The following is a 17,538-nucleotide window of genomic DNA, read 5'->3' as shown; positions in this document are numbered from 1 at the left end:
ATTTTGCAGTTAATTTTTGTTTTCCTCTTTGCCGAAAACAAAGTTTGTGACCTCCTTATTGTGGTTCAGTCATAAGATGTGTCCAAGTCTTTGCTACCCCATGAACTGCAGCATTCCAGGCTTCCCTGTCCTTCACCATCTCCTGCAGTTTGCTCAAACTCATGTCCATTGAGTCAGTGATGCCATTCAACCATCTCATCCTCTGTCTCCCTCTTCTCCTCATGTCCTCAATCTTCCCCAGCATCAGAGTCTTTTCCAATGAATAGGCTCTTTGCATCAGGTGGCCAAAGTATTGGAGCTTCAGCTCAGCATCAGTCCTTCCAGTAAATATTCAGGGTTGATTTCCTTTAGAACTGACTGATTTAATCTCCTTACTGTCCAAAGGACTCTCAAGAGTCTTTTTCAGCACCACAGTTTGAAAGCATCAGTTCTTCAGCGTTCAGCCTTCTTTGTGGTTGTGACCTCCTTAGAGTAACTGAAGATAACTTTTATGCATTTTGACACTGACTTACCCTCAATTCATTTTGTTTTATCCCTATGTTATCTTTGTCATATTTTCATATCATTTGTATATTAAGGGGACAGCTAAGAATTATTAAAGTAAGATATTCTCAACACTAAAAAGAGATCAATTGTACTGTTCTTGAATAAAAATCCAAATGTAGCAGAAAAGAGGATATTCTTAATTAAGAATATATTATCCAGATTAGGAAAATAAATTATTAATTTACAAACATCTGTGAACAGTCCAGAAAGCAAAATTAAATCCCAAAGCAAAAATTAAATATATAAATATATTTTCAATTTATAAAATATAAACTAAAATATCCTTTGATTTCTATGTGCTTTACTTGAAGAAACAGAAAAAAAAATCTGTTATATCCCAAAGAACTGAAAGCAGGGTCTCACAGATATTTTCATGGTGGTGGTGGTTTAGTCGCCAACTTGTGTCTGACTCTTGCGATCCCATGGACAGAGGAGCCTGGCAGGCTACAGTCCATGGGATTCTCCAGGCAAGAATACTGGAGTGGGTTGCCACTTCCTTCTCCAGGGATCTTCCCAACCCAGGAATAGAACCTGGGTCTTCTGCATTGTAGGTGGATTCTTTACCAACTGAGCTACAAGGGAAGCCCATATTTTCATACCCATGCTTATAACAGCACTATTCTCAATAGCTAAAAGGTGGAAGCAACACAGATATCCATGGACAGATGGATGAATGAATAAACAAAATGTGGTATATAAAAAAATCAGAATATTGTTTGGCTTTATAACTAAGGAAATTCATCACATGCTACACATGGATGAACCTTAGTGAAATAATCCAGTCACAACCAAACTGAGATTTCACTTATGTGAGGTACCTAGAGTAGTCAAATTTGTAGAAACAGAAAGTAGAATGGTTCTGAGAGGGATGTAGTATGGTGAAAAAGGGGAGTTGTTTTCTAATGGGTATAGAGATTCATGTTTGCAAGATTAAAGTTCTCAAGATATTTCACAACAATGTGGCTAAAACAAACTAAACTGTATACTTAAAAGTGGATGATATGGTAAATTTTGTTATATATTTTAACACAGTAAAAGGGGGAAGTGATATATTTCAGTTTAAGATAGGTATTTTTCCTAAATGAAAGCTATCAGTAAACTTAGCCTGGACAATTGTTAAAATTTAAATCTACACAATCAACAGTAGAGCCTACATTTTGGCCACATGATGTCGCTGTCTTACCACAGTATATCCTCTAAGAAGAAAAATACCCAGAACCCTATTGTAACTCCAGCGAGGAGAACAATAAGAGAAGCAGCAGGACTTGAGCATAGATTAGAGAACAACATTTAAAATTTTGCACAACACGATATTCTAATTTGATCAACTCACTGAGAATTGGTGATGGTGTCTTCTAAGAGTAGGGGCGTGGAGGTCCGGGATCTGCTTCCGCTGCTTCTGCTCTTAGCTGTAGGCGAGGCCGGGAGCGGCCAGGTCCGCTACTCAGTCCCTGAGGAGGCCAAACACGGCACCTTCGTAGGCCGCATCGCCCAGGATCTGGGACTGGAGCTGGAGGAGCTGGTGCCGCGCTTGTTCCGGGTGGCATCCAAAGGCCACGGGGACCTTCTGGAGGTAAATCTGCAGAACGGCATTTTGTTTGTGAATTCTCGGATCGACCGGGAGGAGCTGTGCGGGAGGAGAGCAGAGTGCAGTATCCACCTGGAGGTGATCGTGGACCGGCCGCTGCAGGTGTTCCATGTGGAGGTGGAGGTGAAGGACATTAATGACAACCCGCCAGTATTTCCAGTGGCGGTAAAGACTATCCGGTTTCACGAATCGAGACTGCTTGACTCACGGTTTCCTCTAGAGGGGGCATTTGATGCAGATATCGGAGTAAACGCTCTTCTCACCTACAAGCTCAGCTCCAGTGAGTTTTTCTTTCTAGATATACAGACAAATGATGAACTAAGTCAGTCTTTGTCTCTTGTGCTGAGGAAATCTCTGGACAGAGAGGAAACTGCTGAAATTAATTTGTTACTAGTGGCTACTGATGGGGGCAAACCTGAGCTCACTGGCACCGTTCAGTTGCTTGTTAAGGTATTAGACGTGAATGACAACGAACCTACTTTTGACCAATCAGTTTACAAAATACAGTTGTTAGAGAACGTGGCAAATGGAACCTTGGTGATTAAATTAAATTCTTCTGATGCAGATGAAGGATCAAATAGTGAGATTGTGTATTCATTTAGCAGTGATGTGTCCCGGGATATAAAGACCAAGTTCAACATAGATCCTAGCTCAGGGGAAATCAGAACTAAGGGACCATTAGATTATGAAGAAGTGAAATTCTATGATATTCATGTCATTGCGTATGACAACGGGACTCCGTCAATGTCTGGGCACTGTAAAATTTCAGTAAAACTTGTGGACATCAATGATAACTCACCAGAAGTCTCAATCACGTCTCTTTCACTACCCATTCGAGAGGATGCTCCACTGGGCAGTGTCATTGCTCTCATCACGGTGGCCGACCGTGACTCCGGTGCCAATGGACAGGTGACCTGCACCCTGATCCCCCAAGACCTCTTCAAACTGGTGTCCACCTTCAAGAATTACTATTCACTCGTGTTGGACAGCGTCTTGGATCGCGAGAGCGTGGCGAACTATGAGGTGGTGGTGACCGCGAGGGACGGGGGCTCACCTCCGTTGTCGGCCACGGCCAGCGTGTCGGTGGAGGTAGCTGACGTGAACGACAACGCGCCCGCGTTTGCGCAGCCCGAGTACACGGTGTTCGTGAAGGAAAACAACCCGCCCGGCCGCCACATCTTCACCGTGTCGGCTCGGGACGCGGACGCGCAGGAGAACGCGCTGGTGTCCTACTCGCTGGTGGAGCGTTGGGTGGGCGAGCGCGCGCTGTCGAGCTACGTGTCGGTGCACGCGGAGAGCGGCAAGGTGTACGCGCTGCAACCGCTGGACCACGAGGAGCTGGAGCTGCTGCAGTTCCAGGTGAGCGCGCGCGACGCGGGCGTGCCGCCCCTAGGCAGCAACGTAACGCTGCAGGTGTTCGTGCTGGACGAGAACGACAACGCGCCTGCGCTGCTGCCACCCGGGCCAGGTGGAGGACCCAGCGCGGTGAGCCAGGTGGTGGCGCGGTCGGTGGGCGCGGGCCGCGTGGTGGCGAAGGTGCGCGCGGTGGACGCGGACTCGGGCTACAACGCGTGGCTGTCGTACGAGCTGCAGCCGGCGGCGGGTGGCGCGAGCACCCTGTTCCGCGTGGGGCTGTACACTGGCGAGATCAGCACGACGCGCGCCCTGGACGAGGCGGACGCGCCGCGCCAGCACCTACTGGTGCTGGTGAAGGACCACGGCGAGCCGGCGCTGACGGCCACGGCCACCGTGCTGCTGTCGCTGGAGGACAGCGGCCAGGCGCCCAAGGCCTCTTCGCGGACGTTGTCTGGCGCCTCTGAAGCGGAGGCCGTTCTGGTGGATGTGAACGTGTATCTGATCATCGCCATCTGCGCGGTGTCCAGCCTGTTGGTGCTCACGCTGCTGCTGTACACGGCGCTGCGGTGCTCGGCGCCGCCCAGCGAGGGCGCGTGCGGGCCCGTGAAGCCCAGGCTGGTGTGCTCCAGCGCTGTGGGGAGCTGGTCTTATTCGCGGGAGAGGCAGCAGAGGGTGTGCTCTGGAGAGGGGCCGCCGAAAACCGACCTCATGGCCTTCAGTCCTAGCCTGCCTCAAGGTCCAGGCTCTGCGGACGAAAGACAACAACTCTCCGAATCAGAACAATTCGGAAAGGTGAGTCTTAACTTTTTCCCCATAATCTCTAAAATTGTTTTATTTCCTTTGTTCTCTATAATTCTATTAGTTATTTTAATTTATAGTTGTTTTTATTTATATCGTTATCCTATTGTGCAATATGTGATATGAATAGAAATCAATTTCTTGCATTGAGAATAAATTACTTAGATGATCTTTTTACATTTTGAAATTTCCATAAATTCCAAAATTATTCCAAAATAATTTTCCAAATTATTCCTTTCACCATGAATAATAGGATTAAAGGAATGAAAAAAATACTTCAGCAAAATTTGAAAACTTACTATTACCTGTAAATTGTTTTTCTTGTATTAAAAAATCACAATTGGGGAAATTTAGAGCATGATTATGGAATATATATTTTCAATTTACATCATTCATCCATTCTGTCAGAATATGTTGGAAATTTCCCAAATTATTCCTTTGATCAAGAATTTGTCTTTATCTGTTTATGTAACAGTTAATATGCTAGTTTTTCTTTCCATGTTTTTAAAAGCAGCCTGAATAAATTTATAATGCCAGGACCTCCAAAGTACATATCATAGGTCATCACAACACATGACATCATTTAGAAATAATTGCTAATCTTACATATGTCTTTCAATAGTAAAAAATAACCCGTTATTTGGAATAAAGACTTCACATTTGCAAAATTCTTAGTTTTAAGCCACAATAGAGAGTTCACTGAGAAAAGAGCTCCCTTTCAACTTTGTTTAATTGAAAAATCATTTTTAAAAGTCACATTGTGGGGTGGCCAGGTAGTGGGACTTTTTCTTCATACAAGTGGAGAATACTATAACCCAGTCTTTATTTAGTGGGATGTTTAGTCAGGCTTAAAGTGTATCACTGGGTTAATATATGTAGACCTCCCACTGTGCAGAGATTGACCACCTCCCTCTGGTGCCACACAGAATGCCTGTGATAACATTTTCCAAGACTGGCAGCAATCATATTCCTATGAAGTTGGAGTTTTCCCAAAAGGTAACATAAGGAAGGGCGCTAGTGATAAAGAACCTGCCTGTCAATGTAGGAGTTTTAAGAGACTCGGGTTGATCCCTGGGCCTGGAGGAGGGCATGGCAACCCACTCCAGTATTCTTGCCTAGAGAATCCCACGGACAGAGGAGCCTGGCAGGCTACAGTCCATAGGGTCTCACAGAGCCAGACACAACTGAAGCAACTTAGCACTGCACACAAGGTAAGGAAAATGTAGTTATTCAATGGAAACTACTATGTTGGGTTAAACACTAAACTTGGTGAGTAAATGTTACATTTGGAAAGGATGTTAAAAACACTTTTTTTTCCAACCAAAGGAAGATGTCTTGGGGTGAAATTACGGTCTTTTACTACTCTTTCGTCCATAGTTATTTGCTTTTCCCCCCTCAAATATATGTGGCTATTGATGATTCATGAAATAACTTCTACTAAGTGATCTTTATGATCACTTGGCTAATAGCTTTAGCCATTTTACAGATAGGCCAGAATATACATTTCTATCTGTTATTAAAGGAATGGAGTTTTGTGGGGGAAATAGTGACCTGCATTTAAGTATAATCTGTTCCTGCAGGAACACCTCAGAGTTGATATACCTCAAAATGCAGGGAGTATATATTTGCTGGGAATCAGAAAAGTTCATCTGAGACTTTACAGAGAAAAACAAATGTCTTGAACAGATGAGGAAAAAGCTCTTTCTTAAGTTGTGTCATCACTACTCATTACTTTCTTGAGACTTGTGTGCAGAAAGTATGAATGGTCAAATGGAATCTCTCCTACCAGCAGTCTAGTCACTATATTCTATTCTAGGTAGATTGTAAGCTTTTATATTATATCCAGGTGTGTCAATATCTCCAGGAATCACAACAGATCATTGTATAAGCTCTTACTAATTTTTATTTTATATTTACATTTTCTTGATTCAGTTGCCAAGAGATGTCTAAGTGAGAGTAGATATTACTCACTAATACTTTATCCACATATTAGCTCAGTTTTCTAAACTCATATAGTTTCTTTACTATTACCTTCATCTCTTAATAATCATTATGGGGTCTACTCTCTTATAAATTCCCCATGGCATTCCATTTTGCAGAGAGTATACTCTTAACTGTCATGAAATGTATAGTATTACAGTAAGCTGTGAAAGGTATCTTACTGATAATGAAGTCCATGATATTTAAAAATTTTAATTTTGCCTCTCATTTTAAAACTAGCTACTGCCTTTAAAGATCCACCAAAGCACCTACTGGCATACTGATAATTATAATTATTTCCTAGATCAATTCTTTTCCAAAATAAGTCTTAAATGTTTACTTCTTTTTCATGAACTAGTATAGCAGAATCAATTAGAAATTATGTGTTTGATATAAACAAATATCATTAATTTAATTTACCTCATATTTTAAAGAAAGTTAATTTAAAACATTCACTTATTCATTAAAACTTAATTGATAATTTATTCTATTCTAAATATGAATAATAAAATATGAGTAAACTGCAATGTTGGTTGCATTCAATGAGTACATGAAAAAACCTGTTATGAGAACTATTCTCGTAATACTTAAATGACTGTTTTTGGTCACACTCCCAGCAGTGGAAGCAAGGAGTCCTAACCACTGGATCAACAAGGAATTCCCTTAAATCGCATGTTCGATTTCATTTAAAAAGAGTCTGATTATAAGCAAAATTTGGGCATACTCTTACCTCTCTAAATTCAGCCTCTTCCCATGAATTTTCTCTGTTCAACTTCCAAACGCTCAGAGAATGCACACATCTTACTAACTTCACAGATACATTTAGTATAATTCATGGCCTAGTTTTACATATGTTGAATAAGTGAGTCAGATTCTAAAACTACTTTTCTCTCTTTAATGACTAAACACCAGTTCTTTCAAGTAACAACTTTTTAACAAATTGGAAGCCAGAAATTCATCCAGAGTGAGGATTATTAAAAACACAATTATTTCATATTGGGAACATTTTAGGACATACAGGTAAATTGAAATGTATAAACGGTATAGAGATTTTAAAAATTAATATAAATTTCCCTGGTATGATGTGAATATAACAAATATCCAAATCAAACAATTTGCTGTGTTTTTATGCAGCAAAAATCAAATTTACAAAATAACGGTACTGTAAAATACTGACTTTGGCTTCCCTTGTGGCTCAGCAGTAAAGAATCCGACTGCCAATGCAGGAGATGTGGGTTTGATCCATGTGTCAGAAAGATTATCTAGAGAAGGAAATGGTAATCCACTCCAGTGTTCTTGCCTGAGAAATCCCATGGACAGAGGAGCCTGGTGGACTACAGTTCATAGGGTTGCAAAAGAGTCAGACATGACTTAATGACTTAACAACAACAACAGGACTGATTTGTGAAATCTTTATATAAATAATAGTTGAGACAGCTAACAAAGATGCAGTTGTTGGATAAAGGACACAAGAATGGTTTGTAGACATTCTATAAAGGAAGAAATATGAGTGAACATAATTTATAAATTAACAAATTGCCATAATAATATAGAAGTAAATTGTGTGTGTGTGTGTGTATATATATACATATATATATATATACACACATTTTTATCAGTCTTGCTGTTTGAATGGTTACAAATATCAAAGGCCTGATTTTTATGTAAAATGTAGACTTTGTGGTCAAGTGGTTAAAGTCATGAATCTTGAATTAGATTGAGATCCCACTCAACACCACAAGTCAATATTATTTTTTAAGTTACTAACCTGTACATGTTTCCACTTCAGTGTTTCTAAAAACTGAATCATATTAATACCTACATCAGAAGGTTGTTGTGAGAATTTAATGAGATAACCCTGTTAAAACAAAAGGAATAGTACTTGTCACAGGGGAAATATTTCCAATAGATGTCCATTACTGTTAAAACAATAATCACTGTTTTACTATATTGAACTGTGTGGAATGGACTGGCCTAATCGAAGGTCATGAATTAGTAGAAAAGTTCTAAGCATATATTTTGAAAAAAAAAACATGAAGACTTTGAGGAGTGGGAAGGAAATTAACAAGGAAAAAAATTGAGGTAAGTTCAATGGAAGGAAAAGATAGATTTATTTAATACCTACACATTTAGCCACATGATGTCGCTGTCCACCGCAATGTATTTTACCACAGAAGAAACACAGCATTCATTACGTAGTAAGATGCTGCTTTTCCTCACCATCTGTGAAATACGGGCATGGAATGATTGTTTATGAAATGAAGAATAAGGAACTAAAAGTATTTTCAAAATTTTGATCGTTGCAAAAGCGACCCTATACTTGGAAAACGCTTGCAATGGTACTTTCCTGGAGAGAAGGTCAGGGAGACTGCCGACTACTGCTTTCGGTAATGCTTCTCCTATTCTGGGAGGCCGGGAGCGGCCAGGTCCACTACTGGGTCTCCGAGGAGGCCAAACACGGCACCTTCGTGGGCCGCATCACGCAGGACCTGGGGCTGGAGCTGGAGGAGCTGGTGCCGCGCTTGTTCCGGGTGGCGTCCAAAGACCGCGGGGATCTTCTGGAGGTAAACCTGCAGAATGGTATTTTGTTTGTGAATTCTCGGATCGACAGGGAGGACCTGTGCGGGCCGAGGGCGGAATGCAGCATCCACCTGGAGGTGATCGTGGACCGGCCGCTGCAGGTGTTCCATGTGGAGGTGGAGGTGAAGGACATTAACGACAACCCACCGGTTTTTCCAATGGCAGTAAAAAATTTGTTTATTTATGAATCCCGGCCGCCTGGTTCTCGGATTCCGCTAGAGGGCGCATCAGATGCAGATATCGGAGCTAATTCTTTATTAACTTACAGGCTTAACTCCAATGAATATTTTACCTTGGATGTAAAAAGAAATGATGAGGAAATTAAATCCCTTGGACTTGTGCTGAAAAAACTTTTAAATCGAGAGGACACTCCTGAGCATCACTTACTTATAACTGCAGTTGACGGTGGGAAACCAGAACTCACTGGTACTACTCAACTGAAGATCACCGTTCTAGATGTAAATGACAATGCTCCAGAGTTTGAGAGCACGATCTACAAAGTCAAATTATTTGAAAATGCACCAAATGGTACCCTAGTAGTGACTGTTAACGCCTCTGATTTGGATGAAGGAATAAATAAGGACATTGTGTATTCTTTCAATACAGACACATCAGCAGATACTCTGTCGAAATTCCATTTAGACCCCGTTAATGGATACATCATTGTAAAGGGTGACATAGATTTTGAGTTAACTAAGTTATATGAAATACAGGTAGAGGCAACAGATAAAGGAAATCCCCCAATGGCAGATCACTGCACGGTTCTAGTGGAAATTTTGGACACAAATGATAATGTACCTGAGTTGGTTATCAAATCACTTTCTTTACCTATATTAGAAGATGCTCCAGTCGGCACAGTCATCGCCTTGATCAGCGTGTCGGACCTCGATTCCGGTGCCAATGGGCAGGTGACCTGCTCCTTGACTCATCATGTGCCCTTCAAGCTGGTGTCCACCTTCAAGAATTACTATACATTAGTGTTGGACAGCGTCTTGGATCGCGAGAGCGTGGCGAACTATGAGGTAGTGGTGACTGCGAGGGACGGGGGCTCGCCTTCGCTGTCGGCCATGGCCAGCGTGTCCGTGGAGGTGGCCGACGTGAACGACAACGCGCCCGCGTTCGCGCAGCCAGAGTATACCATGTTCGTGAAAGAGAACAACCCGCCCGGCTGCCACATCTTCACCGTGTCGGCGCGAGACGCGGACGCACAGGAAAACGCGCTGGTGTCCTACTCACTGGTGGAGCGGCGGGTGGGCGAGCGCGCGCTGTCGAGCTACGTGTCGGTGCACGCGGAGAGCGGCAAGGTGTATGCGCTGCAGCCGCTGGACCACGAGGAGCTGGAGCTGCTGCAGTTCCAGGTGAGCGCGCGCGACGCGGGCGTGCCGCCCCTGGGCAGCAACGTGACGCTGCAAGTGTTCGTGCTGGACGAGAACGACAACGCGCCTGCGCTGCTGCCGCCCGGGCCAGGTGGAGGATCCAGCGCGGTGAGCCAGGTGGTGGCGCGGTCGGTGGGCGCGGGCCACGTGGTGGCGAAGGTGCGCGCGGTGGACGCGGACTCGGGCTACAACGCGTGGCTGTCGTACGAGCTGCAGCCGGCGACGAGTGGCGCGAGCACCCCGTTCCGCGTGGGACTGTACACCGGCGAGATCAGCACGACGCGCTCCCTGGACGAGGCGGACGCGCCGCGCCAGCGCCTGCTGGTGCTGGTCAAAGACCACGGCGAGCCGGCGCTGACGGCCACGGCCACCGTGCTGCTGTCGCTGGAGGATAGCGGCCAGGCGCCCATGGCTTCTTCGCGGGCCTTGTCTGGCGCCTCTGAAGCGGAAGCCGTTCTGGTGAATGTGAACGTGTACCTGATCATCGCCATCTGCGCGGTGTCCAGCCTGTTGGTGCTCACGCTGCTGCTGTACACGGCGCTGCGGTGCTCGGCGCCGCCCAGCGAGGGCGCGTGCGGGCGGGTGAAGCCCAGGCTGGTGTGCTCCAGCGCGGTGGGGAGCTGGTCTTACTCACAGGAGAGATGGCAGAGGGTGTGTTCTGGGGAGGGACAGCCCAAGACCGACCTCATGGCCTTCAGTCCTAGTCTTCCACCTGGTCCCATTAGTGGAGACAGAGAAGAGCAGCTGGATGTGGAGACTGATCTTCCTGCCAAAGTGAGTAATTAAAAAAAATCCTTTCAAAGATGTCTTTGTTCTTGATTGACTATTTCTGCTTCTTTGGAAGCATTTTTAACAGTAATTAGTCTTGTTTCTGGCAGTAGACTTTTCCAAGTATTGATTTTGTTGTTAAAATGTTTGAATTTCTTGTGACTAATGAATGATTTTGAACCAAATCAGCAATAAGTTGTGACTACCATATTTGCCAGTGTTTAAAAATCGCTGGAGGATTATTATATTGCTAAAAGTCTGGATAGATAAAATAGATTTTTCCAGGGTATTTTGCATTGTTTACAATATTTAACTTTAACTGTGGTGTACTAATTCCTGTACAATGCTTCAATAGCTAATGATACTTTTCATTTGAAATTTGGAGTAGATGTTAGTCCAAATGTCACTGGCCCATTTAGTTTTTTAAACCTGTTCTCTCCTATAGATCCCCTTTACTCATTTAACTATTTATTTGGATTCTCACTTCCTCTTTCTACTTGAACATGATGTTTTAATTTTTGTGCTCACATTTTGCAATACTGTGTATTGTTCCTAGTTTTCCAACTGGGCAAAAAAGCTAGAATAGTAAATTTATTGCTTTTAGAATTGTATTTTTTCTTCAGTTTCTTACTACTTTTTATTAGAGAGCATTAAGAAATCAACAGGAAGTGAAATTTTAATATTCCCTTTACTATATCATCATTTAGAAAATGTTGCTTTTGGAAGAGTATTATTAGTCTTGTTAAGAACTATTATTTTCTACCTGCACAGTTTTGGAAAAATACTGTACATCTCATTTTAAAGCCATTCTACTAGCAAAACTTATTGTCATTAATCTCTTTTACATAAAATATTAAGGATGCTAATATCCAAAAAGTTCAATGTCATTATTGGTGACCTCCTCTGAATACCAACCCACTAATGTGTGTCATATAGTAAGTACAAAGTTCCAAATAACTGGAAGTAAAATTATTTTCCATTCATACCATTCATTGATATTTGTTCAGTTCTCCTAGTAAATTGGTGGACTCCCATTGATGTTTCTTTGCCACTGGAAACTAAAGCTTAGGCATGTTAATGACTGAAGAATGGGCAAGTATCTCAAACCATTAGAGATAAAAATGAAGACACCAACCTTTCTCATGGGAGGGGAATGTGTTCCCATGAATTCCATTCTAATTGTATGGAATACTTTTCTACACAAGGTATGTACTCTACAACTTTCTACTTCCTTGTTCAAGTTTCATTGGTAAAACCTGGTTAATACTCAATGACATTGTAGGGGCGGCTAACATATAAAACAGAAAATCCTGCATTTTCCCACTTCCATTTCCACTTTCTGGCTCGGTCCTTTGTGACTCCCTGTCCATCAACTGTGAGCCACAGCATGTTCAACCTCAGTTCTCTATTTATTTTATTAGGTATCATTTTCATCCTGTTGTAAATAATAGGGTCATCCAGAGTTCTTGTCTTCCAGGATATGAGACTTCAGTCTTCAAGTTCAGTTCTCCTCTTTAAATTCTTGACTAACATGAGTCTCAGCTAATAAGACATTTTTAAAACTTTTGAATTTTGCCCCTTAGAGATGTGTTGCTACTATACCAGGTAAATACTGAATAGTTCCCAAATATCCTTTCTATTCTCTGCTTTCCTTATCTATTTATTTAATTATTAGCAAAATAGAGTAAATGGTCAAGGATTCTCTTTTACTTTGTTTCAGTGTTTAATACCAATCATTTTGCACAAGTCTACAGGTTGGGTCCTATAACTGAAACTACTTTAGTTTCAGTTTTATGTTTTCAGATTTATGTTTTAATTAAGAAAAAAATGATGGTGGTGAGGAGTCTGGCTTTTCCTAGAATGGGAGCCTAGGGCTATTTTCACTAGATTTAATTTTTTTTTCTTTTTTTGGCTTCACCATGCACATGCTGGGGATCTTAGTTCTCTAACCAGGGATCCAACCCTTGCTCCCTTCAGTGGAAGTGAAGAGTCCTAATGACTGGACTGCCAGGGAAGTCCTAGACTGATGTTTTTTGTCCTAGACAACTATGGAATACACGGCTTATGAACAGAAGAGTCAAAGTTTGAAAATAACTACCATTATGTCCTTCTATATTGGTGTGTGTGTATGTGTGTATGTGTGTGTGCATGTGTGTGTGTGGAGAGTATATTGTGCTGTATTATTTGGGAATGCCTTATTGACCATCAGAACTATTAATGTCTCAAGGATCATTCTTGCTAAGAACTGGAAAGAAAACTAACCTGAAATCCATGTTTTCAATATGGCAATTGAAATATATCTTACATAGAGCAGTGCCTAAGGAAAATATTTCCTTTATCTCTGGAAAGTTATAGAGGTTGCTGAGACATCATATTTTCTTAACTAGCTACATGATCACCTTAATTTAATGCATTTTATTAAGCAATAGAAGAAAACCAAACTATTCTATTCAGTAAATATTCACTAACTACTCAATAAGTATTCTGAATGTTAAAATATTATGGTAAAATATTCTCTTTAAAAGTTTACATTCCAAAAATTTATGATTAGATACATATACCCAAATACCTACAAAAGAGAAATTAATGTAATAAATGGCTAATGGATTGACCTAGATGCTATAGTATAAAAGAAAGTAAAGATGCCTGCCCAATTGGCTTAATCGTGAAAGTCTTTATTGGTCAAGGAAGTTTTAAGTTGTTATATCATGGGGGAAGACTGCTTTTAGAAGAGTTTGGAAATGCTGGATATTACTTAGGCAGAGAATGAAATGAGTATATTTGTTTAGCAAAAAATGTTATTGGAAGCAGGAAATTGTCCACTTTGGCTAGACTATATGAGCACTGTGGGAGAAACAGAAGTTGAAGCATATTAGGTCCTGAAGAACAAGCAAGTGTTTATAAACCATGAGAACCAAAATGAGAATACCAGTGTTGTTCATGGGAGGTGAATGGGTTCCAGGGAATGAAATTATTTGGAATACTTTCCAACACAATGTATACTGCAATATCCTACTTTCCTGTTAAAGTTTCATTGCCCTCAGCCCTTACATTATTTAAGGAAGGCTCTCAATCAAGTGCTCATGGTCTTTGCTTCCTTGTTTGAATATTTTTTGAAATTCCCTTTCAACTACCTATCTTTGAGATCAGAGTTTTCCTAGAGATGTATTCTCTGAAGTCTTCAATAAGCAGAATGTAAAATCCAATGATGAATAGTGTCATCATTAATGACTACCTTTCTTCACTCTCAGGAACACAAAAATGTCACGAATTTTCCTAGTCAACACTTTGCCAACTGTATAAAGTGTTAACTACAGTTGGGTCTCTGTAAATACTTAAAACTTGTATGAAAAAAGTATTTCCACTGAAGTGAAGTCTGCTCCTGTGGTGAAACTCACACTCAGTCAATTAGTAGCGCAAAATGTGTGCTGCAGTAGTGTAAAGTGTGATTCTATTCTCCAAGGGCATTAAAATCCACGGGAAGGCGGAAAGAAAGATGAAGACTTAGCAGTTCATAGTATGGATTTCCAGAATCTGTTACTTACGGTTTTGAGCCACATGATGTCGCTCTGTACCGTAAAATTGATACCATAAAGCAAAAAAAAAAAAAAAAAAAGAGAGAGAGAGAGAAAAAGAAAGAAATCACTCCTGTTCTTATGGTAAAGAAGCTACATCCACCACTGAAAAAATGGAGGCTACAATGGCATTGGACTGAACGGTCAGGAGGTAGTGCTTCGTTTGGAAACAAGACTCTCTTCATGACAACAAAACACTGAAGACATGAGATGGAGTTTTCCTGGGGAACTGGCCAGGAATACCGGCGTTTGCTGCTCTCACTTCTGTTCCTCGCAGCCTGGAAGGCTGGGAGCGGCCAGCTCCGCTACTCTGTCCTGGAAGAGGCCAAACACGGCACCTTTGTGGGCCGAATCGCTCAGGACCTGGGATTGGAGCTGGCGGAACTGGTGCCGCGCCTGTTTCGTGTGTCATCCAAAGGCCGCGGGGACCTTCTGGAGGTAAATCTGCAGAATGGCATTTTGTTTGTGAATTCTCGGATCGACCGGGAGGAGCTGTGCGGGCAGAGTGCGGAGTGCAGCATCCACCTGGAGGTGATCGTGGACCGGCCACTGCAGGTGTTCCATGTGGAGGTGGAGGTGAAGGACATTAACGACAATCCTCCAGTGTTCCCAGGAACACAAAAGATTCTGTTTATGGCTGAATCCAGGCCGCTTGACTCTCGGTTTCCGCTAGAGGGCGCCTCTGATGCAGACATTGGGGCCAACGCTCTGCTGACATACAGGCTGAGTCCCAATGAATATTTCTCGCTGGAAAAACCGTCCGATGAAGAGCGGGTAAAACGTCTTGGGCTGGTATTAAGGAGACCTTTAGACAGAGAAGAAGCTCCGGAGATTTTTTTAGTCCTTACCGCCTCTGATGGCGGCAAACCTGAGCTGACTGGCACTGTTCAGTTACTCGTCAGAGTGCTGGACGCCAACGACAACGCCCCGACTTTCGACAGAACACTCTATGAAGTGAAATTACTAGAAAACGTTCCTAACGGAACGTTGGTAATTAAACTTAACGCCTCAGATTTAGACGAAGGCTTGAATGGGAATATTATTTATTCATTCTCAGCTGATATTTTACCCATTGTGAAATCCAAATTCTACATGGATCCAATTACTGGAGAAATTATGGTAAAGGGATATATTGATTTTGAAGAAACCAAATCCTATGAAATTCTTGTAGAGGGCATTGATAAGGGGCAGCCGCCACTTTCTGGCCATTGTACAGTTATGGTGGAAGTTGAAGACACCAATGATAATGCCCCAGTAATGGAATTCAAATTCTTGTCACTCCCAATTAGGGAAGACGCTCCACTGGGCACCGTCATTGCCTTGATAAGTTTGTCTGACCTCGACTCCAGTGTCAATGGGCAGGTGACCTGTAGACTATCGCCCCACGTCCCTTTCAGGCTGGTGTCCACCTTCAAGAACTACTATTCACTCGTTTTGGACAGCACCTTGGATCGCGAGAAAGTGTCCGTCTATAAATTGGTGGTGACCGCTCAAGACGGGGGGTCGCCTTCCTTGTCCACCACAGCCAGTGTGTCCGTGGAGGTGGCCGACGTGAACGACAATGCACCCGCGTTCACGCAGCCCGAGTACACGGTGTTCGTGAAGGAGAACAACCCTCCAGGCTGCCACATCTTCACCGTGTCTGCGCGAGACGCGGACGCGCAGGAAAACGCGCTGGTGTCCTACTCGCTGGTGGAGCGGCGGGTGGGCGAGCGTGAGCTGTCCAGCTATCTGTCGGTGCACGCGGAGAGCGGCAAGGTGTATGCGCTGCAGCCTCTGGACCACGAGGAGCTGGAGCTGCTGCAGTTCCAGGTGAGCGCGCGCGACGCGGGCGTGCCGCCCCTGGGCAGCAACGTGACGCTGCAAGTGTTCGTGCTGGACGAGAACGACAACGCGCCCGCGCTGCTGCCGCCCGGGCCAAGCGGAGGATCCAGCGCGGTGAGCCAGGTGGTGGCGCGGTCGGTGGGCGCGGGCCACGTGGTGGCGAAGGTGCGCGCGGTGGACGCGGACTCGGGCTACAACGCGTGGCTGTCGTACGAGCTGCAGCTGGCGGGGGATGGCGCACGCAGCCTATTCCGCGTGGGGCTGTACACCGGCGAGATCAGCACGACGCGCGCCCTGGACGAGGCGGACGCGCCGCGCCAGCGCCTGCTGGTGCTGGTCAAAGACCACGGCGAGCCGGCGCTGACGGCCACGGCCACCGTGCTGCTGTCGCTGGAGGACAGCGGCCAGGCGCCCAAGGCCTCTTCGCGGGCATTGTCTGGCGCGGCTGAAGCGGAGGCAGTTCTGGTGGATGTGAACGTGTATCTGATCATCGCCATCTGCGCGGTGTCCAGCCTGTTGGTGCTCACGCTGCTGCTGTACACGGCGCTGCGGTGCTCGGCGCCGCCCAGCGAGGGCGCGTGCGGGCCGGTGAAGCCCAGGCTGGTGTGCTCCAGCGCGGTGGGGAGCTGGTCTTACTCTCAGGAGAGGCGGCAGAGGGTGTGCTCTGAGGAGGGGCCGCCCAAGACCGACCTCATGGCCTTCAGTCCCAGTGTTCCGGACTCTGGGGACAGGGAAGATCAGCAGCCAGCAACTGTGGATTCTCTTTCAAAGGTTAGTTTATAAATATCCTTATTTACTGTGAAGTCTGGGTATTCTTTAATTCTGTCAATTTCTTCTTAAAAACTTTCTCAAAACTAAATTTCTCTGAACTAAATTTGTTTACTTTTTCATCCCCTTTTAAACTAAAACCTTTTAGAGGAATAGGACACCAAGACAATACATGTTGTTTTGTTTTTAATATTCATTATTCAATGCATATTTATATAACTAGGGTTATAAATTTTGTGACTTATATCTTCATCTTTATTTTCAGTTGTAATCAACTTTTAGAAAGCATTTTCTTGTTATTTGCCTATAAATCATTGAAAAGTACACAGAATACTACAGCTTAATCAACTATTTGAAAGTGAAAACTGTTACCTTCACT

General features: G+C 43.6%; 1 protein-coding gene across 4 annotated transcripts in view; it reads left to right on the top strand.

The window, feature by feature from the left end:
• The first annotated feature begins 1,748 nt into the window (after positions 1 to 1,748).
• Positions 1,749 to 17,538, top strand: part of LOC113895258 (protocadherin alpha-C2) — a 209,969-nt gene continuing 194,179 nt past the window's right edge. Inside the window, exon 1 of one of the 4 annotated variants that reach the window (XM_027546231.1) lies at positions 1,749 to 4,282. In XM_027546231.1, the coding sequence (XP_027402032.1) occupies positions 1,892 to 4,282 (2,391 nt within the window). In that variant the 5' untranslated portion in view covers positions 1,749 to 1,891. Of the gene's footprint in view, positions 4,283 to 8,340; positions 10,999 to 14,616; positions 17,163 to 17,538 lie in introns of those variants that run through there. The other 3 variants (XM_027546228.1, XM_027546233.1, XM_027546238.1) reach the window with 3 other exon arrangements.

The sequence above is a fragment of the Bos indicus x Bos taurus genome, chromosome 7 (assembly GCF_003369695.1).
Source record: "Bos indicus x Bos taurus breed Angus x Brahman F1 hybrid chromosome 7, Bos_hybrid_MaternalHap_v2.0, whole genome shotgun sequence".
Lineage (NCBI taxonomy): Eukaryota > Metazoa > Chordata > Mammalia > Artiodactyla > Bovidae > Bos > Bos indicus x Bos taurus.
The sequence above is the reverse complement of the archived record's forward strand: the minus strand, read 5'-3'. Positions and strand labels throughout refer to the sequence as shown.